Source organism: Narcine bancroftii, chromosome 5 (assembly GCF_036971445.1).
Source record: "Narcine bancroftii isolate sNarBan1 chromosome 5, sNarBan1.hap1, whole genome shotgun sequence".
Lineage (NCBI taxonomy): Eukaryota > Metazoa > Chordata > Chondrichthyes > Torpediniformes > Narcinidae > Narcine > Narcine bancroftii.
Genome location: NC_091473.1, coordinates 251,122,272 through 251,144,349, shown reverse-complemented (window position 1 = coordinate 251,144,349; position 22,078 = coordinate 251,122,272). Strand labels below are relative to the sequence as shown.

General features: G+C 42.8%; 1 protein-coding gene across 2 annotated transcripts; it reads left to right on the top strand.

Moving 5' to 3' along the window:
• The first annotated feature begins 493 nt into the window (after positions 1 to 493).
• Positions 494 to 20,635, top strand: LOC138765190 (glutathione S-transferase Mu 1-like). 2 transcript variants are annotated; one of them, XM_069942112.1, is made up of 8 exons: positions 494 to 602; positions 5,406 to 5,481; positions 9,494 to 9,558; positions 11,704 to 11,785; positions 14,547 to 14,647; positions 16,457 to 16,552; positions 17,777 to 17,887; positions 20,458 to 20,635. In XM_069942112.1, the coding sequence occupies exons 1-8, from the start codon at positions 567 to 569 to the stop codon at positions 20,545 to 20,547; spliced, it is 657 nt and encodes a 218-aa protein (XP_069798213.1). In that variant the 5' UTR covers positions 494 to 566; the 3' UTR covers positions 20,548 to 20,635. The 2 variants fall into 2 exon arrangements, with proteins under 2 accessions (XP_069798213.1, XP_069798214.1); XM_069942113.1 differs by lacking the exon at positions 494 to 602 and adding an exon at positions 3,192 to 3,287.
• Positions 20,636 to 22,078: the final 1,443 nt, after the last annotated feature.

The window sequence follows — 22,078 nt, the reverse complement described above, 5'->3', positions numbered from 1 at the left end:
AAGTCCACTGAAACTGCACGTAGGCAGGAAGGATTGCCTATGCCAAACCCATCCAGGGGGCAGAAGAATGTAAGGGGGAGGGTATTCTGATACTGAAATCAACTGTATAAAAGTTGGGTGAGCCCCAGTGTATGTGTGTATTCCCAAGGTAAGGGGAAGCACCCAACTTTGCATTAACTGTATAAAAGTTGGGTGAGCCCCAGTGTATGTGTGTATTTCCAAGGTAAGGGGAAGCACCCAACTTTGCATTGTTGTACAATAAATGTTCTTTGTTCTCAATTTTTGTCTCGAGCAATTTCTTTAAAGGTAAATTCTATTCTGTTTCTAACATTAACATTCCCCCCCCCCCCCGCATGTGAAAAATGCAACAAAAAAGTCTTTGGTTCAGAAAGAAAAGCTGGCAATTAAAAACGAACTCCGGGTGCCTTTTAATCCCGATGTGCAATGCATGAACTGCGGACTGTCCCAACTCCAGGCAAACTCTAACCGGCCCAGAGCACGACTCCGCAACGTTGCGTCAGGATCACGGGGCAGAGCTTTGTTCTGTGCAGAGGCGGGTTGCGACCATGGCGATGATACTGGGCTACTGGGACATCCGCGGGGTAAGGAGCGGGAGCAGCGCGGCCCGCCTGTCCATCAAGCCGGTCCCGGGGATCCGGGCTCGCCGTGCGCGCGGACGGGGCCGAGCGGGAGCGGCGCGACTCTCTCCCGCCAGCGCGGTCGCCCCTTTGTGGGGCCGCTGATTGATTGACTTTATAACTTCGCGAACTCGGTGCTTTTGCTCACCCGAGCCTTGCACGTATCGGTTTCCGATGCGATTAAAAAAAGAAAAGAGAGAAAAACAGCACAGTTCGCCCACTGAACCTACAAACCCCATAGGTTCATTCGCATGAACCCAGGGCACCCGGAGGAAGCCCAGGCAGATGCTGGGAGGAACCCCCAACTCCTTCCTGGCAGTGCAGGAATTGAACCTGCCACACTGGTGCTGTCATAGTGTGGAGCCCTTTCTCAGATCGCTCTGCTTTTACTTGGGTGATTCCGCTAGAAGGAACTTCCTTCTGGAACCCTTCCCCGCCCCCACCCCCTAAAAACTGGGCTGAGGCCCCACAAACGTGTATGCGAATCGATCTGGGTGGAAGATGCATCAGAGCAGTGGGGGTAAACTGGAGCAAGTTGGGCAGGACCAGCGGGAATCAGTTCTCTCCAAATAAAAGAACGTTGCGATAGTGATTTAAAGAAAAAAAGGTGGTTTTGGGGGTGGGGGGTGGGGGGGATGCACTGAGGTTGGTGAATACACAATTGGAGCAGGGATGGGAAAAAGCCCTCCCCACCTTCGAGAACATCTACGGGGAACGCTGCCGTATGAGAGAAGCAGCGATCACCGGGATCCCCACCACCCAGCACATCATCTGTTCTCGCTTCTGCCATCAGGAAAGAGGTGTCGGTGTCACGAGACTCACACCACCGGGTTCAGGAACAGCTGCTCCACCTCCACCCTCAGTCTCCTCAACGACAAACTCAATCAGGACTCTGACTTGTGCATTTTATTGATATTTGTTATTCTCTCTGTGTTGCACAGTTTGATTGCATTTCTTCATCTGTTTATATTAATTTATTTGCATGTGTACATTGTGTACAGTTTTTTTTTGCACTGCTAATAAGTGGTAACTCTGCCTCCAGGAAAAGGAATCGCGGATGTATGTGATGTATGTACTCTGACAATAAATCTGAATTCCAACCAAAAGGTTGACCGTTTATTTTCCTCCATAGATGCTGCCAGACCTGCCGTGTTCTTCCAACAGTTAATCCTCTTTTCTTTTTGTGCAATTGGAGTGATTTGTCTTTTGATACGTTGTTCTACCCTGTTCCCCTATTGGTTTAAACACAACGCTGGAGAATCTCAGCCAATTAAACAGTATAGCAAAGATCAAGATACATCACCAATGTTTCAGCCCTTCATCAAGGTATCTCACACGTTGAAGCCCTCAAGCCCAAAACGTTGGTTATAGATTTTTATCTTTGCTATAAAAAGGACACCATTTTGACCTGCTGAAATTCTCTTGTGTTTTTACTTTGTGTCTGCAGACTTTATGTTTTATTTATTTTTTCCTAATGGTTTTTTTTTAAATCCTGAGATTGTGTTAACCTCCTCCTTTAAGTTTTTGATTTGGCCTTGCATTGTTCCAACATTGTATCTTCTGACTGCAATTTGTTTATTTTTCCACCATTTTTACCTGGTAATATTTAAAGTAATCATTCCCCTGCTAACTTTTGGTCTGCATTCCACCATGGGCATTGACCTCCTGTCTGTGGAAGCCAAGTCTGCGAAGGGCCACCAACCTCTCTTGTCCATTGAGGACCCCTTCGACAAGGTCTCGCGGGATTGACGTCTGGGAAGGTCAGATCGCAATGGATGGGAGCCAAAGAGTGCAGAATTTGGCTGATTGGCAGGAGGCGATCTGTTCTGGGACCCCTGCTCTTTGTGATATTTGGACAAAGAAATAGGGGGATGGATCAGGAAGTTTGTGGAAGGTTGAAGGTTTTCGTAGGTTACAGCAGGATGCAGAATTGGGTGGAGAAATGGAAGATGGAGTTCAATCTGGATAAATGTGAAGTGACACATCTTGGAAGGTCAAACATAAAGGTAGAGTACATGGTGAATGGCAGGATTCTTAACAGTGTGGAAGAACAGAGGGACCTTGGGGTCCAAATCCATAGATCTTTTAAGGTTGATCTGCAGGTTGATGGGGCCGTTAGGATGGCTTGTGGTATGCTGGCCATAATTCATCGAGGTTATGTTTCAACTTGATGAAACTCTGGTTAGGCCACACTTGCAATATTGTGTTCAGTCTGGTCGCTTCTTTAGAGGAAGGATGTGGAAACTATGGAGAGGGTGCAGAGGAGATTTACTAGGATGTTATGGATAGGATGCAGAGGAGATTTACCAGGATGCTATGGAGAGGATGCAGAGGAGATTTACCAGGATGTTATGGAGAGGATGCAGAGGAGATTTACCAGGATGCTATGGAGAGGATGCAGAGGAGATTTACCAGGATGCTATGGAGAGGATGCAGAGGATATTTACCAGGATGTTCCATGGATTGGAGAACGTGTGTAATGAGGCAGGTTTAACAGAGCTGGGGCTTTTCTCTTTGAAGTGAAGAATGACGAGTGGTGACTTCATTCTACAGGTTTATCAGAGCCACGGATAGGGTGAACAGCCAGTAACAAATACCAGAGGACATCTGTACAAGGTGAGGGAAGGACAGTTCAGGGGAGGTGTCGAGGTAAGTTTTTTACACCGCTAGTCGTGGAATGCATTGCCAGGTTGTGGTGGTGCAGGCTGGTACAATAGAAACATTAAAAAAAAACTCTTAGACACACGAAGGCAAGAAAAATGAAGGGTTATGGATGTGAGGTACGGAAGATTTAGATCGTTGAGTAGGTTTTTATAGGCTGGGACGACGTCATGGGCCAAAGAGCCTGGAGAAAAAATATTCCCCTTGCTTAAAATAACCAAACCCTCGACTCTTAATCTCTTGTTCCAGGAGCTTTCTGTTACTTGGCATCAAAGAGAAAGAGTGCTAGTCTTCCCCTGACACGAATCCAAATTACAGATCAGATCTGTTCATTCTTAAACAATCAGTTTAAAATGAGAACGAGTCACAACAGGACTTTGGTATCTGTTGCAGGACTCCTAATGACTTCTCTATTCCTTTGGTTCGTACAAAGTTCATCTGTCTATATTTTTGGTCAGACAGATATTAGTGTCACAAGGCACAGCTCAACTTGCAACCTTTGCATGTTTAACATATAAATGTAAAGGTTTTTAATTTAGATGTGCAGCAGGTTAACGGGCCCTTTCGGCCCAATTAACATCTCTTCCCCCCCCCCCCCCCCACCCCCTGAAAATTTTGGAGGTGCTCATAGCATTTTCCTCCTTTGAGCAAGCAGAAAATACTGTCAGTTTAAGCTCCACAACTGTTCCAGAAAGTAGGCTGTTACACTGCATGTAATTAAAACGGGATCAGGATAAGTGACTGCTGATCGGGTCAGCATTGGGTCATTGGGCAGAGGGGCCTGTTTCATACGGCCTTCTGATCCCCACAGGCATTCACCCACCTCGCCCACACAGTTCCCGAAATGGCGTCAGCTGTGCTCCCATCCCGATCGCAAGGCTCGTCCCACTGTTCCCCCTCCGCCAACTAAAACAAACTGGTTCTCCCAGCTATTGTTTCTAAAGAAAGGGCTGTGACCCGAAGAATTAATCCCACTTCTTCCTCCACACCCTGTTGACTATCTAAGCATTTTTGGTTATAGTTTCCAACCTTGGAACAACTAAAGTCCATGTATTGCTGGAGAAGTTGATTATTATTGAATCATTTGATTCCATAAATGTCTTTTGTATCCCTCTGTGCATGTTGATCTTTTTGGGCACTTGTGAATTTAATTGAGTTAATAATGGGTGACAGCCCATGAGTTGTAGTGAAAACAGAAATGCTGGAGGAACTCAGCTGGCCTTGCTGTGTCCATTGGAGATAACTGACATTTTGGGCCGGAGCCAAAGTTTTAGCCAAAAGCAGGTAGGTCAACCTGCCCTTGTGACCCCATGGAGATGTGCCCACACCTCCTCCCTCACCACCATTCAGGGCCCCGAACAGTCCTTCCAAGGTGAAGCAACACTTCATGTGAATCTGCGGGGTGGGGGGGTGGGTAGGGTCATCTACTGCATCCAGTGCTCCCGTTGTGGTCTCCTCTACGTTGGAGAGACTGGGGACAGTTCTGGGAGCATCGCTTTGTTGAGCACCTCTGTCTGCTGCCATAGCATAATCACCCATTAGTCACCCATTTCAATTCCCCACCCCATTCCCTTGCTGACATGTCTGTCCAAGGCCTCATGCCATGCCAGTCTGAGATCACCTGCAAATTGGAGGAACAACACCTCATCTTCCAACTGCATGGCATGAATGTTGACCTCTCCGGTTTCCATTAAAACTCCCCACAGCACCTTCATCCAGTTCTGTCTCTCCCCTTTTCCCTCTGTCTCTTTCACGGAGCCAAAATCAATTCTCTCCTCTTTTATATCCATTTAATGCCTTTTGTCTATTGGTCTGGACTTGTTCCCCCTCCAATTCTTCCCCCTTTCTCTCCCCAGTCTTTATTCAAACACCTGCCTGCTTTTTACTTCCATCTTGAAGAAGGGCTGAGGCCTAAAAATGTGGGTGATCTATCTTCACCTCCTATGGTTGCTGTGAGACTGGCTTGAGTTCCTCCAGCTTTTCTTTATGGTTTTGGCTGATCACAATCTGCTACTCAGCACTCAAGAATTGTATGAGCAAGGTTTTGCGTTACAGACCCTTTTTGTAACAAAGCAAATCAACTGATTCTGAATTTTTTTGTCACAGCTGGCTCAGCCGATCCGCATGCTTCTGGAATATACCAGTACACCTTATGAGGAGAAGTTTTATTCCTGTGGAGATGGTAAGTGAGCCTCTGTGTATGTGAATGAAGGTAATTGCATTAGATGTTGGTGCTTAGTGTTAACAAAATTTAGATGGGGCTGACTATATTTCACAGTCTCTTAAATTTACCAGTTTTTTAAAAAGTATTAAATTACATTTAAAAAAACTTAGACATGCAGCACGATAACAGGCCTTTTCACCCCATGGACCTGTGCTGCCCAATTGACCTAAAACCCCCACTAATTTTTTTTGAAAGGGGGGTGGAAACTGGAGAACCCAGGGAAATCCCACGCAAGCACGGGCAGAAAGTACAAACTCCTTGCAGACGGCACTGGATTCCAACTTGGGTTCCTGGCGCTGTAACAGCGTCAAAGGAAAAGGCAGTGATAACAGTGGACAGTGAAGATTTTGCTTCCTGAACACTTGTGGGAGTATGTTATGGATTTTGGGTTGATGATCACAGAAATCACCTTAACATTTTCCTAGCATGTACCTTTGTTTTTAAAGATATAACCTATTTTGTGGTTTTTCTGTCATAAATTTTAAGTCTATTAGGATATTGCCCACAAAGAAAATTGTTTTGGAACGTCCAAGCATGTCTAGGCCTGCATTCAGTGCAGGTGCTATGCAAATGTTGTCTTGGGCCTGGACATGCTTAGTCTGGATAGATGTGGATGGGCTAGAAAAGCAGCTCACATATATAGATGCTGTGCATTACATTGAGGTAGATTGAATGCACATTGATGCCCATGTTCTCAATCTTCAGGAAGATTCAGAAGAGCAGAAATGTCTCATCAATGTCGCAACAGTGTTTTTCTCCTACCAACTACTTTAAAAAAAATGTTTGTCAAGTGATGAAAACCGGGATTTTACTTCAATTTGCTGTGGCCCCAGGGGGGCTGTAGGCTCCTGATGAGAATGGCTGGTGCAGAGTGCCTTAAGTTTTAAAATAAACGACCCTAACTCCCATGACTGATGTTACACTGGCATTCATGTTCCCCTTGTTGCCTTTGCCTTGGAGAGAGGGAGATTGTTTCTCGTGGTTCCATTCCTTCCATTTAGGTTGTTACTTTCGGTAAAACATTTTTGCAACTCTTAGATTTACGGGCTAGCGTATATGCCATTGTATAGGACGATTCTCAAAACTTAAAAATTTTCACCTTAAAATCTGGGGTCATCCTATACAAAAGGTCTAAAGTTCTTCCCTCGATGAAGTCCCAGCACCACCGCCATCTTCCCGCTAGCTCCAATGCAAACCCGCGCTTGTCCCCTTAGTTATCAGTGAAGTCTCAGTGGGGTCCATCCGCCTGGTCCAACTGCTGTCAGCTCTGTACAGGCTTGAACTGGCCTGACAGTGGTTTATTTTAAAATATCCAAATAAAATTTAAACCTTGAAATGATAATGTTGTTAAAATATTCCCAAAACCTTTTTTTGATGCTCAGTTTTATTATCTCTTCCTTTGTCTGGAGAAATAAACACCCTCGTCTTAATAAAACTTTCCTTCAAAATCTGAAAAAAAAGGGAGGGAATTGGTGTTTCCTAATTTTAGATGATATTATTGGGCAGCTAATATTAGATATATTGCTTTTTGGATTGATCATCAGGACAGGCAGGGTGTTGCTAGTGGGATTAACGAGGAGATTGATTTAACCAAGAAGTATTCCCTCATTTTGCTAGTTGGAGCTCCATTACCATTTTCTGCCTCTAAACTAACTGATAATTTTGTTGTTGAACATATGTTGAGGGTTTGGTTTCAATTCAGAAAACATTTTGGATGCCATAGATTTTCATTAATCAGGCCTCTTTTAGCTAATTCCTTTATTTTTTTTAACATTTGGTACAATATTTTGGTTTTTGTCAGTGGTCAGAGTTTGATATCCAATTCTTCCAAGATTTGTCCTCTTGAACAATTATCTTCTAAATTCAAAACAACTAACAATTTTTTTTAGATATTTACAGGTTAGGAGCCTTTTAAATTCCTTGGTATTAAAACTAGCTCAAGATTTAGAATTAAAGATGACGGAGAAGATTATAATGTTAACAAAATACTAAAAAGTTGTTATCAGTTCTCTATAAGTTATTATTGTTGCCTAGCGGTAATTCCCTCGAACAATGGGAGCAAGATTTTCCAAATGCTACATGGGATTCATCTTGAAATTGGTTAATTCATCCTCTCTATGTGCCCGACACTCATTATTACAATTTAAAGTAGTATTGTAATGTTCAATTGGCTAAATTTTATTCTAATTTCTCATCAAAGTGTGATAGATGTAAGACTGAAGAAGGTACATTATTTCATAAGTTTTGGTCATGTTCCTCGCTCTCCAGTTATCGGGAAAGTATCTTCCATACTTTGTCTTTAGTTCTTAATATTAATTTGGCTTCTAATCCTTTTCTTGTCCTATTTGGAATAAGTCAGTCAGCTGATTTAAATTTGTCAGGGCTACAATCCTATCCAGTTACTCTTCTTATTGCCAAACGAGCTATAATTATGAGCTAGAAGGATCCTGTCCCTCTTACACACACTCAATGGTTATCGGATGTGATGGCCTGCTGGACTCTGGAAAAAAATTAGATGCTCTACTAATGTAATGAACCTTAATTTCCTTAATTACTTTTAGCATTTTGGGTTATTGGATCCCATTTGACGGTTTGCTTGTCCTTTCATTTATGCATTAATGGAACAGATATGTTTAATCACAAACTTCACAAGGGAAGAGTTAGATTATTAGAATAGTTGTTGTTTAGTATCCATTTGGTGTTTATTTTTGTCTCTTTCATAGGTTGTTTATAGCTCTTTGTTAATATATGTTTACTTTGTTGGATATATATTCTTGTATGAGCTTACACACACACACACACACCATTTACTGGAATGTGATACGACATTTAGAATGTAACATACCTGAAATTCTTTAACTTTGTCTACCGTAAGAGAGAGAGGGTTTCCACTCTGCCCAGCACTTTATCACAGAAATGAGGGCCCAGCGAGGATCGGACACGTGACCTCTGGCTTACAAGACCACTGGTCTAACCAGAAAGCTATCAAGCAACAGTAAATCACTTGTAACAGTGTTTAAACAACAAGGGAAGGATTTTTAACCATTAAAATAATATTTAATTCTTACCAAGAAAAAAACGCCGCCGATCAGCCAGACCTCCCAACTGCCAATCCCTGACATATCCCCACCGTTGCTGTCGATCCCCGTGGAGGTGTCCCAGGCCGGTGGAACACTCACTGGTGAGTCAGCAGGCTCCTGTCTCCCCGTGGGCTCGTTCTGGCAGGGGCTGTTCCGGCTTCGCGCCCTGGTTTTCAAAGTTGGAGCCCGATATAGACCCAGTCTTCGCTGGCACATCCTCCCCCTCCCAACCACTGCCACTGATCGCTGTTACCTCCCCACCAAGGTCCCCTCTCCCGCCCGGGAGCCTGCTCTCCTTGTTGACCCTGGGATTAGGGATTCTTCCACCCGCTTACGGCTGGGAGACAGCGGCTCGCAGTTTGAGAGGGAGAGTTGGAGAGAGAAGTCAATAGGGGAAGGTAAAGAAGAAATGGAAAGAGGGGAGGGAGTTACCTGAAATGAGGACAATCGTTCTAATTTCAGGTCAGGTGAATATTTTTCAACCTTTGAGGTCAGTTCGCATGCAAAAAGAATTTTGGATAAATGAGGATTTCTGATAGTTTTGGATATATCCTCATTAATCCAAATTTTTTGGAGGTGGAGAGACATCACATCCGGGTCCAAAAACAGTTTGAATAAATGAGGATTTCAGTTAATCCAATTTCGGATAATCAGACGTACTGTATTAACAACTCAATAAAAATATTGGAAAGAAAATATTGTGATTTGCTTTTAACAGCGTCCAGTAGTAAATGCCAGATTTAAGGCAGTCGTATTATTCAAGGGTATTGCTCAAAACCAATATTTTAGGTGGAAATTTCGGGGACGTCCTATACAATGGCATGTACGGTAACTTTAATAGTTGGTCATATCTTTTCCTAAACGTAATATTGGATGTAATTTTCTTCAAGCTCCGGCCTATGACAGGAAAGCCTGGACTGATGTGAAGATGAAGCTCGGACTTGATTTCCCAAATGTACGTGTTTCTGGCCACAGCTACGCTTTGTCCCTTCCTTCGTTCCATCCCCATTCACTGGCTTTTATCACGTCTCATACACACCTGAGCTAAACTTGAATAGATTTAAAAATATCACAGCAACACGATTCCACTGTTGTACGAAATCAGATTCTCCCCTGTGATGGCATTAACATTGACTTCTCTGGGTTTCTGCTAACCCACTCCCCATTCTCCCTCCCTTCCCCATCCCTCTGTCTTCTTTCCTCCAACTCTCCACTGCAGATGTTTGTGTTTTTCTCCCTTGTGTCTTGCCGGATTCTGGGAAGGAACCAAGGTAAAACAATCTGGTGACACTGGGCTGGTGGAATTTTCTGGATGCTATCAATGGCTCGTGAGTTTATAAGCTTCTAGAGCAGAGAAGGCAGTCAGATTATTTCCCACAGGGCTGAAGTGTGATCCAATAGAAGGTGTGTTTAAGGTTGCAGGGAGTGGTGGGTGGTGGAGTTTAAAGTAAAACAGAAAAGTCTGCAGAGACCGAGGTTGAAGTAAACTCAGAAGCCCAAAATGTTGGTTATGTATCTTGATCTTTGCTGTGTAAAGTGCCCTGTTTGACCTGCTGAGTTTCTCCAGTGCTGTGTTTTTACTAAGAGTTTAAAGAGTACAAAACATTATCAAAGTTACTGAGTAAATCAAACATGAGTAAAATAAACCCCTGGTATCCTGCGGCCATGGGGATTGCTAGATGCTGGACAAGTTAATTTTCCGGTTGCTTGAGATTGCGTGATTGGCAAATTAATGGCAAGGTGTGCTAATTTTAAACTTTTTTTTAACCTATTTATTTTGCATGTTTTTTTTTTTTGCAGGTGCTTGAGGCTTGAATTCCAGATAAACGGGGTTTTAGTGTACAAAAATATGTCTGGTGGTGAGGGGGGGGGTGGGGAAACCATCAGAAATGATCCTCTCACTTTTATCCAGTGCTCCCAAAGTGTCAAATTAGACACAAATCCCAGTTTAAAGTTGACGTTCCTGTACCCTCAAGCTTTCAACGTCATTTGTTGTTACCATTTTGAATGTTATCTTTAAGTTTGAGACTCTGGCTGCCCTGTAATAGATTTTTAGTGCCAGCTTTCATGAAGTGTTCTTACTTGGCAAGATGGAGATGAATTTTTAGTTGTGATTTTTTTTTAGGGAAGAAAGAAAATGCAGTGGTTCATGTTTTGTGGGATTTTGAACTTTTGGCTGTAAACAGAAAAACAAATTGTATTCACGAGCACTTTTGTGAGGTGGTAAAGTGTCCCAAAGTGTGTCAGAGCCGTTTGCCAAAAGCCACAGTCTGAATCTACAAGGTGGTGGGAGGACAAGTCTCGAAGCTCATTAAGAGTAGGTCTGAGGAGAGGTTTCAGAGGGAGTTAAGGAGCTTGAGGTGTTGGTAGCTGAGCTTTGTGGCAGGTTTGAACGCCTGAACGAAGATAGCACGTGGGAAGATATTCTCTCTGCTGCCATCAGGAAAGCGGTATCGGTGCCACAAGACTCGCACCCCCAGGTTCAGAAACAGCTGCTCCCCCTCCACCACCAGACTCCTCAACAACAAACTCAATCAGGGACTCATTCATTTAAGGACTCGTACTTTGCACATTATTTATTAATGTATTTATTTTCTGTATTTGGAGAGTCAGTTTGTTTACATTTCTTTTCATACATATTTTTTTTAGTACAGCTCTTTACACAACTGATAAATAGAAATTCTGCTGTGCCCTCAGCGAAAAGAATCTCAGGGTTGTATGTGATGTATGAATTCTGACAATAAATTTGAACCCTGAGCAAATACTTCAAAATAACATGCTAAGTAAAAAGTGTCATCTGCTTTAAATTAAAATTTTGACATACAGCACAGTAACAGGCCATTATGAGCCCGTGGCGCCCAATTACACCCAATTGACCTACAACCCCTGGTACGTTTTGAACGGTGGCAGGAAACCAGAGCCCTCGGGGAAAACCCACACAGACACGGGGAGAACGTACAAACTTCTTGCACACAGCGCGGGATTAGAACCTTGGCCCTGATCGCCGACGCTGTAAAGGCATTGCTCTAACTGCTACGCCAACCGTGCTGTCTTATTAGATAACTGAATCCATGTTCTCACCACCTGTTTATCTTTTCAGCTTCCTTACTTGATCGATGGTGATACTAAACTCACACAGAGTAATGCTATCATGCGCTACATCGCAAGGAAACACGATCTTGGTAAGTCTGGTCTCCTTGGCAATCTCAAACATGCACAGACCCCTCTCTCCATGTTCCTCATATTCAGTTTAAACTAGTCTTGATCCATTTCAGTTCACAGTTTCTTCAAATAGTGTCAGGCGAAGATGGAATGTTATTTTGGACCACTTCGAGAGTTGGATATTTTGTTATAAAATTGGAAATATCTGTCCGATTGCGGAAGTCTGTAGTGAGGGTCCACTCTATGCTTTGGCTAATTTGTGCTGACAACCTGCTTTCAGTTCTGCCTTTTTCAGGTAGCTGAGAGCAAACAATAGTGGTCTTTCTACAAATGAAAGCATTTAAATGCCATACAGAGAGCATTTGTGCTTTAGAAACAAAATGTCAAACTCTCTGTTTCTCTCTTGACCCCTGGACGTGTCTGTTCCCAAGGCGGCAGCAGATTTGCAGGACTTGGCTTTGAGTTGAGTTGGTGAAGCAGTGTTCTCCATTCCCCACAGTGGCCAAAAGGGCAAGTCCAAAACTTCAGGCAGGAACTTTCTACCTTGTACGTAAAATGCAATGCTGGAGAAATTCAACTGGTCAAACAGTGTAATTTAGGTAGCAAAGGTGTCGGGCTTGATCAAGGAATGAGCAAAATGTAGGTAGACGCCTGGTCAGCTCACACCTGATTTCTTGCCCTAAAACTGTCACAATCTATCCTTCCCTGGTCCAGTGGCTCTTCGGGAATCACTGGGTCAGTATAAATATCTCCGCACGTGTGTTCAAATCCCTCCTTGATCTCACACGTTCCTGTTTCTAACAATGATGGACAGGTAACGGTTTGAGGTTTGTGTTTGTGGAGTGTTCTTGAAGAAGGTGTGTAAGACAAGAACAGACTCAATTATAAGAGCAAAAGACAGAGGAGCAGAAATAGAACATTCAGCCCATCCAGTCTACCCCACCATTTAATCATGAGCTGATCCATTTCCCCACTCATCCCCACTGTCCGGACGTCTCCCCATAACCTTTGATGTCCTGGCTAATCAAGAATTGATCAACCTCTGCCTTAAATACACCCAATGACCCGGCCTCCACAACCACCTGTGGCCACAGATTCACCACCCTCTGGCTTCAGAAATTCCTCTGCATTTCCATTCTAAGTGGACACCTTCAATCCTGAAGTTGTGCCCTCTTGTCCTAGACTCTCCCACTGTGGGGAAACAACCTTTTTACATCTACTTTTCTCATACCTTTCAAAATTCGAAACGTTTCAATGAGATTCACCATCATTCTCCTAAATTTCAATGAGTACAATGTTACAAGCCCAGAGGTCCCCAAAACCCAACAACATTAGATATTCACCAAGACAAATGGTTACTTAAACAAAAGTTGCTTTAAACTTGAACACAGAATCACACTTTAACTTAACTAACCTATTTTAACCCCCTTCTAATTCTAAGCACACATGTGTGTAATGCATGTGTAAGTTCAGAAAAGTTCTTTGGTTCACAGTCCAATCTCACCTCATTCCTTCAAGTTCACTGGTTGCAGGCAATTCTTATACTGTGCACAGAATTTAACATTTATAAAGTTCTCCAGGTTTTGGTGCTTGAAAGGTAAATGGTTACTGCTCAGGAAGGTTCTTGTCGGTTTTCAAAGAGAGATTTGTTGTACGCTGGACACCCACAACTGATTCCTTTTTAATCAGCTACTTCAGTGTCTTGCTGACGAAACGTCCCCCTTCAGGGTTCTCCAGATGATAACCTCTTTCTTTCAGGTCACCACAGAGTTCCTTTTTGTTTCCCTTATCCCAAGTGAAATATTAGACAGCCAGTCCTCTCCTCTTGCATGAACCACAAGGGCTTTGACTAGGCTGTCTTCCAAAAGGGCTTTCCACAAGCTTGCCAGCTTGTCCTGTTCCAGTCCCAGCTGCTTCTGCTGGCTGTAACACTGTACAAGTGATCTGTGTGTGTGTGTGTGTGTGTGTGTGTGTGTGTGTGTGTGTGTGTCTCTCTCTCTCTCTCTCTCTCTCCCTCTCCCTCTGAGAGAAAGCCTGTTTGACTCTCATTGCTTGCAAAACCACATGACCCTCTTAGAACAACAAGTTATCTTCCAGACAATCTGTGGCTCTAACAAGATCTTTCATCTGTTGCCTTTCGTAAACAACAATCCATTAGTGAAGTCTCTTGAGCACTCTTCAAAGCTCTTGCAAAAGCTGTGGGGCCAATATGTCTAGCATGGGGCAGAGCACCAGTATTTTAAATAAGATCTGTTTTGTTTGTGACCTACTCTAACAAACCTTTCCCAATTTATCTCCCAAAAACATTACTCTATACTCTGTCACAACAGGCCAAGAGCTGTCAAATGCTCCCCATATGATAATCTGGAATGATCCTTGTGAACCTCCTCTGAACCCTCTCCAACTTCAGCACATCCTTTTTTAAATGAGGAGCCCAAAACTGCTCACCATCCTCCAGGTGAGGTCTCACCAGGGCCTTGTAAACCCTCAACATCACATCTATTCCTCTCAAAGTGAATGCCAGCATTGCATTTGCCTTCTTTACCACTGACTCAACCTGCATGTTTCCCTTCAGGCTCTCCTGCACAATGACTCCCAGGTCCCTTTGCATTTGAGTATTTTCACTTTTCTGCCCATTGAGAAAATTGTCTACCTGTTTATTTTTTCCTACCAAATTACTTGACCCTACACTCTCTGACATTGTATTTTATTTGCTGTAATCTACTGTGAATTCCTTGCCTTGTTTCACATGGATCATAAGGTCTGACTTGCTTTATACAGTTGGCAAAACTGATGCTGAGAAAGTCTGCGTCGATATGCTGGAGAACCAAGTGATGGATTTGCGCATGGGTTTTGTCTACTTGACCTACAGCCCTGACTTTGTGAGTTACCATTTAATCAGTAAATTCCAATTTGGTTTTGAAAGAACAGACGGGGAAGTGGATCATTCCATTTAATACATGCCATGAAAAGGTTTAGGCTGTGCCATGTAAATTAACCATCAAATTGGGGTTTGAAGCCACAACTATTGGTGTTCCTGGTCTGAGTGATAACAAATCATTTTGTCCTGGTTTTTCTTTTGAGCCCATAAGAGCTCGGATCAGAAATAGGCTATTCAGCCCATCGTCTGATTGGAGGGGTATTAATTCTCAACATCCCGCCAAATTCAAAGGAATTTGCTCTCTCGTACCCTGGATTGTTCAGAAGACAAAGCTTCATGTTCAAAAGTAGTTCATTTACTGGAAGAACACCTTTATTTCAAAAGAGACATTGCATTTTCTATGGAAAATAAATCTTTAAAAATTTGGCAAAATTGCGGTATTAAGAAAATTAAAGATTGTTTTGAAGCTGGGAAATTTATTACTTTTAGTGGAATGAAGGAAAACTAAGATACTGGAAAACGCAAAATTTTGTTATTAGCACGAGATTTTTTTGTGAGATTTTTGATCAAGATTTAGTATTACCAGTGAAGACAGAAGTAGAATGATTATTATGTACTAAAGATGTAAGGAAATTTATTTCAGAGATGTATAAATTATCAGAAAAAAAGGCTCTATCAGAAAAAAAGGCTCGAAAGGAAGGAGTTCATAAATCAAGACATAAATGGGAGGTAGATTTAAATAAGCAAATAGATGATCGTAGATGGATCCAGATCTGCAGAGAGAGTATGAAAAGTACAAGAAATGTGAGCTATTGGTTTGTTCAATATAATTTTATTCATTAGTTATATTTAACACCACAAATGTTACATAAAATAAACCATTCTTACTTGGATTTATGTTTTAGATGTGGTCAAGAAGTTGGTGCCTTTTTGCATTCAACTTGGCCGTGTTCCACAATTAAACCACAACAAGAGTTCTTCACTTTCTGATACTTTTAAATATATAGAGACATACAAGAGAAAGGGTGCATTCGTGATTAATTTAAATTTTAATACCAACAGTTTGTAAATATGGGCTCCATAGTTTCTAAAATGTAAAGTATTTATCTCTTAAATTATAAGTAATTTTCTCAAGTGGAATATGACTCCGAACTTCTGCATGCCGTCTAAACCACTTTTTGGTTTGAACTGGGTAATTTATTAGGTCAAATAACTGGAGTAAGATTCTCACAGGATCCAACATTATTTTTACTGGGAGATGTTAGAGGGGGTTAAACCCAAATTAAAACTGAATATGTATCGAATTAAATTTGCTCAAATTGCTCTGGCAATAACGAGAAAATGTATTGCTATAACTTGGAAGTCAGATATGGATTTGGGAATGGATAGACGGCATGCAGAAGTTCGGAGTCATATTCCACGAGAAAATTACTTATAATTTAAGAGATAAATTAGAATGGAGAATCTGCCCACCTCACTTTCTCCTGTTCCTTCCATCTCTCTGTTGAACTCTGTATGGGATCCCTTGGCTTAATCAAGAATTAAATGCAAATTGTGATTTCAACCAGCTCTTTCTTCCAAAAAAAATACCATTGAGGTGAAGACTTTGTGGACATAACCAAGAGTGAAACTTTTTGCCCCTGAAGTCTTTTGCCTCCTTTGAGCAGAATCGTTTTGCTCAGTTTCACTGTATACATTTCACTGTCTTAGACTTTCAGACTTGGCCTTTCGCTACTATAAAACTTAGCGCAAAGGCGTTCCTTGTTCTGCACGCAAGATTTGTAACTGTTTTCTTGTGTGACGGATGCAGGAAAAACAGAAGCCTGATTATATGAAGAAACTGCCAGTGTTGTTGAAGCAATGCTCTGATTTCCTGGGGAAAAGGCCCTGGTTTGCAGGTGACGAGGTGAGTTTTGATCTATGCTGGGAGGAGCACGTGGATCAGCACAGAAAACTGCCCCTTCGGCCAACATGTTCCATGCTGATCACTTTGTCCAGGATTCTGAATCTGGTGGGGTTGAGTGCCTGCTTTATATAACCATATAACCACTTACAGCACAGAACAGGCCAGTTCGGCCCTACTAGTCCATGCCGTAACAAATCCCCACCCTCCTAGTCCCACTGACCAGCACCCGGTCCATACCTCTCTAGTCCCCTCCTATCCATGTAACGATCCAGTCTTTCCTTAAATGTAACCAATGATCCCGCCTCGACCACGTCTGCCAGAAGCTCATTCCACATCCCCACCACCCTCTGCGTAAAGAAATTTCCCCTCATGTTCCCCTTATAATTTTCCCCCTTCAATCTTAAACCATGTCCTCTAGTTTGAATCTCCCCCTTTCTTAATTGAAAAAGCCTATCCACGTTTACTTTGTCTGTCCCTTTTAAAATCTTAAACACCAACCCCAACCTCGCTTTCAAACCCACAGACAAGGGCGGTGGTGGTGTGGTCTGGCCGAAACTCCTATTTACCCTTTCAACGGGATCCCACCAAAGCTCATCAAACCACTGACTCATGATGAATAAATTGTATTGGGGTGGCACGTTTGGTGTGGTGGTTAGCACAATGTCGTTACAGCGTCAGCGATCAGAGCTGGAGTTCAAATCCCCCGTTGTCTGTGAGGAGTTGGTACATTTTCTCCATGTCTGCGTGGGTTTTCTCCGGGGAGCTCAGTTTTCCTTTTTCCACTGTTCCACTGTTCAAAATGTACCTGGGGTTGTAGGTTATTTGGGTGTAAATGGGCAGCAAGGGCTCATGGGCTGAAATGACCTGTTACTGAGCTGTTTGTCTATATTTAAAAAAAGTAAATATAAACATACAGCAGGGTTACAGGCCCTTCCGGCCTGCAGCTCCTAAATACACCAATCGTCCTACAACCCCCGTACACTTTTGGAGGGTGGGAGGAAACCCATGCAGACATGGGAAGAACGTGCAAACTCCTTACATATTGTGTGGGATTTGAACCATGGTCCCGATCGTTGATGCTGTAATAGTGTCATGCTAACTGCTACACTGACCTTGTGCCGACCTCTTGCTGTTGAGCAAATATTGAGAGAAACGTCACACTGTGAGGTCTGTCTACTTTGAAATCGAGCAATTGTGCAAAACTTTTTAACTCTCTTGTACCAGATCACTTTTGTGGACTTCCTCATGTACGAACTCCTTGATGTTCATCGCGCGTTTGAACCGAAGTGCTTGGATGAGTTTCAGAACCTGATGGATTTCATCACTCGTTTTGAGGTAAGAACACTGGATTAATGCAAGATTAACGCTTTTCTTCATTCGTCACAGTTTGTAATGGAAGGGAAAAAACATTTTAACAACAAATTTCAAGACACATTTTCTGAATTAGAATACTCAAGTTCATTTGTCACCCTTTTGTACCAGCGATTTCTGGTCCACGGTGTAGAACATTGCAAGGCAAGCATGCACACAGACATAATGCATGTGGATATGAACACAGAACATGTATTAGATATTATTAATAGTAGAGTCACAGAGTGTCATTTTCAGTCATTTATCATTCTCACTGCCTGTGGACAGAAGCAGTTTCTCAGCCTAGTCGTGCTGGTTCTGATACTCCTGTATCTCTTTTCCAATGGGAGTAGCTGGAAGATGCTGTGTGTGGGGTGCAAGGAGTCCTTAGTGATTTTGCAAACTCTCTTCAGACAATGTTTCCAGCAGATCAAGTCACTGGGTGGGGGGAAGAGGGCAGGGAGGCCCCAGTGATCCTGTAGATTGACCTCCGATCTGAGTGTGTTGCTTTGGACCTGATGCATATCGTTCTGGATAACACTTGAGAAAGGACAGAAATGTTGTACGAGGATTTGAGCAGTCAAACTCTAACAATCTGTCATCCAACCATTTGGAAATCCTGACGGCTCACCAGCTGATGTTTGCTGCATCTATTTTCTAACTGGCTGGGGGCTCGACTGCCTATGCACCCCTCCCCCTCACCTGGTTCTGTTTCTGTTCCTGCACTCACTGTAAATTTACAAAGTTCACTGAAAAGTTGCTGCAACTTTAAAAAAAAACTGTAGAAAAATATCCAATAATCCAGAAAATCTGCTCGTCTATCACCACCAATGTCCTGAGCATGGCCGACTAAGGGAATTCTTCTTGGAAAGGTGTATGCACACCAGGTACCTCTGTCCAAAGGAGAATGCTGAACTAGCTTAAAATTGACAAAGGGGTTTGATTGGGTATGTAAACAGAAAATACTTTTCAGTTGTTGAAAATAATGAGGGCACATAAAATGAAAATTCATATCTGGTGAAATTCTAATAGTTTGCTGTCCAACAATTCAGAAATCTTGATTGGCATCTGATTCACTAGGTGATATTAGATCCTACTCTTCTCATATCTAATTAATATAATTTATTGGTCTGGATTCCTCTCCCATTGTCTGAATTCTGAGATGTTCTGCTTCTCACTTATTCTGCTTATTCCTTGAAGAACGGCTCAGGCTCGAAACGTCGTGCTGCAAGGTTAGAAAATGCTTCATATTGCAAGCAGTTCTGGTTCCACATGGAAGGAAGAGCATGATTACACTGGAGAGAGTGCAGAGGAGATTCATCAGGATGTTTCCTGGAGGACTTGTGGGGAGGAATTGGACTGGCTGGGCATGTTTACTGTGGAGTGAATGAGGACGAGGGAGTGACCTGACTCTAGTATATTAAGTATACAAGTAGATAAATAAGGCAAATGGTGAAAATGATTGGGGTATCAAAGTAACACACGTTTCAGTGAAAGGAATTAAAAAGGGATCAAAGGTGAATGGATGGAGGTAAAACACGCAAGTTGGCAGACAACGTGGTGGAAGAAAAAAACACGATGCTGGAGAAACTCAGCAGGTCAAACAGTGTCGTTTATGTAGCAAAGATAAGGATACAGAACCAATGTTTTGGGCTTGAGCCCTTCATCAAGGTCTGGAACAATGTTGGCAGGTGACTGAACAAAATGGTGTTGGGGGTGTACAGTTTCAAAGGCGGGACATCATAGGTAGATAAGGGAGGGAGGGCACAGTAGCAAGCAGGAGGAGGAGGGATGGCTTTGGGAATGGAGAGGGAAGAGGGTGGAGAGATGGAGGAAAGAAGAAAAGGGAAGGGAGGGAGAATGGAAAGAGGTTAGCAGAAACCGGGTCTTCCATGTTCCATGAAGAAGGCTCGTTTGTGAGAAGTTCAAGGAAATTTGGTATGTCACCAAAGACTGTCAAACTTCCACAGGGTGTACTGTGGAGAGCTTTCTGTCTGGTTGCATCACTGTCTGGTACAGAGGCGCCAAAGCTCAGGACAAGAAAAAAACTCTGGAGGGTTGTTAACTCGGCCCGCGACAACACGGGCACCAGACTTCATCGAGGGCATCTACAAGTGCTTAAGCAGCCTCTATCCTCAAGGACCCCACCACCCAGGCCATGCCCTCTTCACTCTGCTCAGACCCTGAAGATGAGCACCTGCAGCACAAGGAGGCGTCTTCCCCTCCGCCATCAGATACCTGATTGAACAATGAACCACAGACACCGCCTCACTTTGACTTGACCTTTTACTCGCACTACTTTTATTTATTCTGTAAAGTGGTTTATATAAATGTTTGCTGCAGCGAAACAATGACTTGTTCATGATAATGAATTCTGATTCTGAAACTGAAAATCTGCTTGCACTCGGTAGCTATCCCTTGAACCTTTCGTATTCATTTGGTCTTGAAGCCTTTTAAATGTTTTATTTTGGTTTAGCTGTACATTTTAAGTTTGCATTTCCTGGTCTGTAGTTATGGCATTCTTATTAAAGTGCCCAAACTTTTTGTTGTTGCAGGCTTTGGAGAAGATTGCAGCCTACATGAAATCTGACCGCTTTATAAAGGGCCCGTTCCATAACAAGATGGCCAAGTGGGGTAACAAGTGAAGGAACTTGTTTATGTTTCCCCCACTGAATCTTTAAAATATGCAAAGGTTTGCAGTTCTAATAAAAATAAGATGAATTAATTACATAATTTTTCTCTGTTCCTCTTTACTTGACTCTATAAAATGAACTATGACCAAGATGCTAGCCCAGCATATTTAGCCAAAGGAACACGGTGGAATGGGATGCAAGTCACTATGTGGATGCCACTGGTTATAAACTAGGACACTTCTGTCTTGCAATGGGAACTGGAACAATCCAACCCAGTGGTTCTCAACCTTTTTCTTTCCACTCACATCCCACTTTAAATACTCCCTATGCCATCGGGTGCTCTGTGAATGGTAAGTGATATGTAGGTGGGAAGGTTGAGAATCACTGCTTTAGTCCCAATTGTTACTGAAATGTTTTGCTTGAGAAAAATGATCATTTCTTTTGGAATTCTGAAACCATGCACATAACAAGTCAATTAGGGACGACTAAAACAGTGGTTTTCTAACATTTTCTTTCCACCCACTTACCACCTTTACTAATCACATAGCACCTACGGCATAGAGAATACTTAAAAGTGGTATGTGAGTGGAAAGAGAAAGATTGAGAACCACTGATCTGAGATGTTTAAATACTATGTGTATTGTCGTTCATGTGATTCCATTACTTTCCCCAGTCAGAAAATGTGCTTTCAGTAACTTTCCATGCTAACCAAGCTACTAGTTCACATTCAGCCAATATCCTTCGTCATATACCCTTTACTGCCTGGAGATGCCTCGTGACCTGCTGAGTTTCTCTAGCACTTGTGTACTGCACTACAACCCCGGTTTAACTCCTTTGAGACCTTACCTATCCACGTACATTACCATGCCCTCACCTCTTCTACACTCTGACACCTCGCCCCATATACCCACTGTACTATGGGGGAAAACGGTGCCCTATTAAATCTTTCCCTCTCACCTTAAATCTCTGCTCTGTTGTTTGAGATTTTTGCTCAAGATCAGTGGTTCTCAACCTTTTTCTTTCCAGTCACATCCCACCTTAAGTAATCCCTCACAAAGCACATATGGCATCCTATGAGAACCGCTGCTGTAAAGGAAGAAAGGCTACGACTATTTGTCTATACTCCTCATGCTTTTATAAATCTCCTACGTTCTCCTGGTTTCCAATGTAGGGAGAAAAATTCCAGTCTCCTTTACAATTCTAGTTCTTGAGAATCACATTCACATTCTTGTGACTCTTTTCGCACTCCCTTAATGATGTCTTTCCTATCACTGAGGTATAAGGAGTGTACACAATGCTCCACACATGTGGTCTCACCAATTTCTTCTTGCAAGTTGATGTCCCTGCTCTTGTGCTCCATGCCCTGACTGATGAAGGGAAGTGTGCCCAACGTCATCTCCAAACTGGCAATCTGTGTTGGCAGCAGAGGTTTTGTTTGCGTCCCGACTGATCTATTTTTTTGGAATGGCCCAGTTAGCATAGGGAGCAATGTGGTTATCATAGCAGTTAGCGCAATGCTGTTACTGCGCCAGTGACCCAGGTT

Bases quoted from the DNA above. Each gene is read 5' to 3' on its own strand.
- LOC138765190 (XM_069942112.1), top strand. From the start codon at position 567: ATGGCGATGATACTGGGCTACTGGGACATCCGCGGG. The intron at 603-5,405 runs GTAAGGAGCGGG...TTTTTGTCACAG, and splicing joins GCTACTGGGACATCCGCGGG to CTGGCTCAGCCGATCCGCAT. The intron at 9,559-11,703 runs GTACGTGTTTCT...TTATCTTTTCAG, and splicing joins TCGGACTTGATTTCCCAAAT to CTTCCTTACTTGATCGATGG.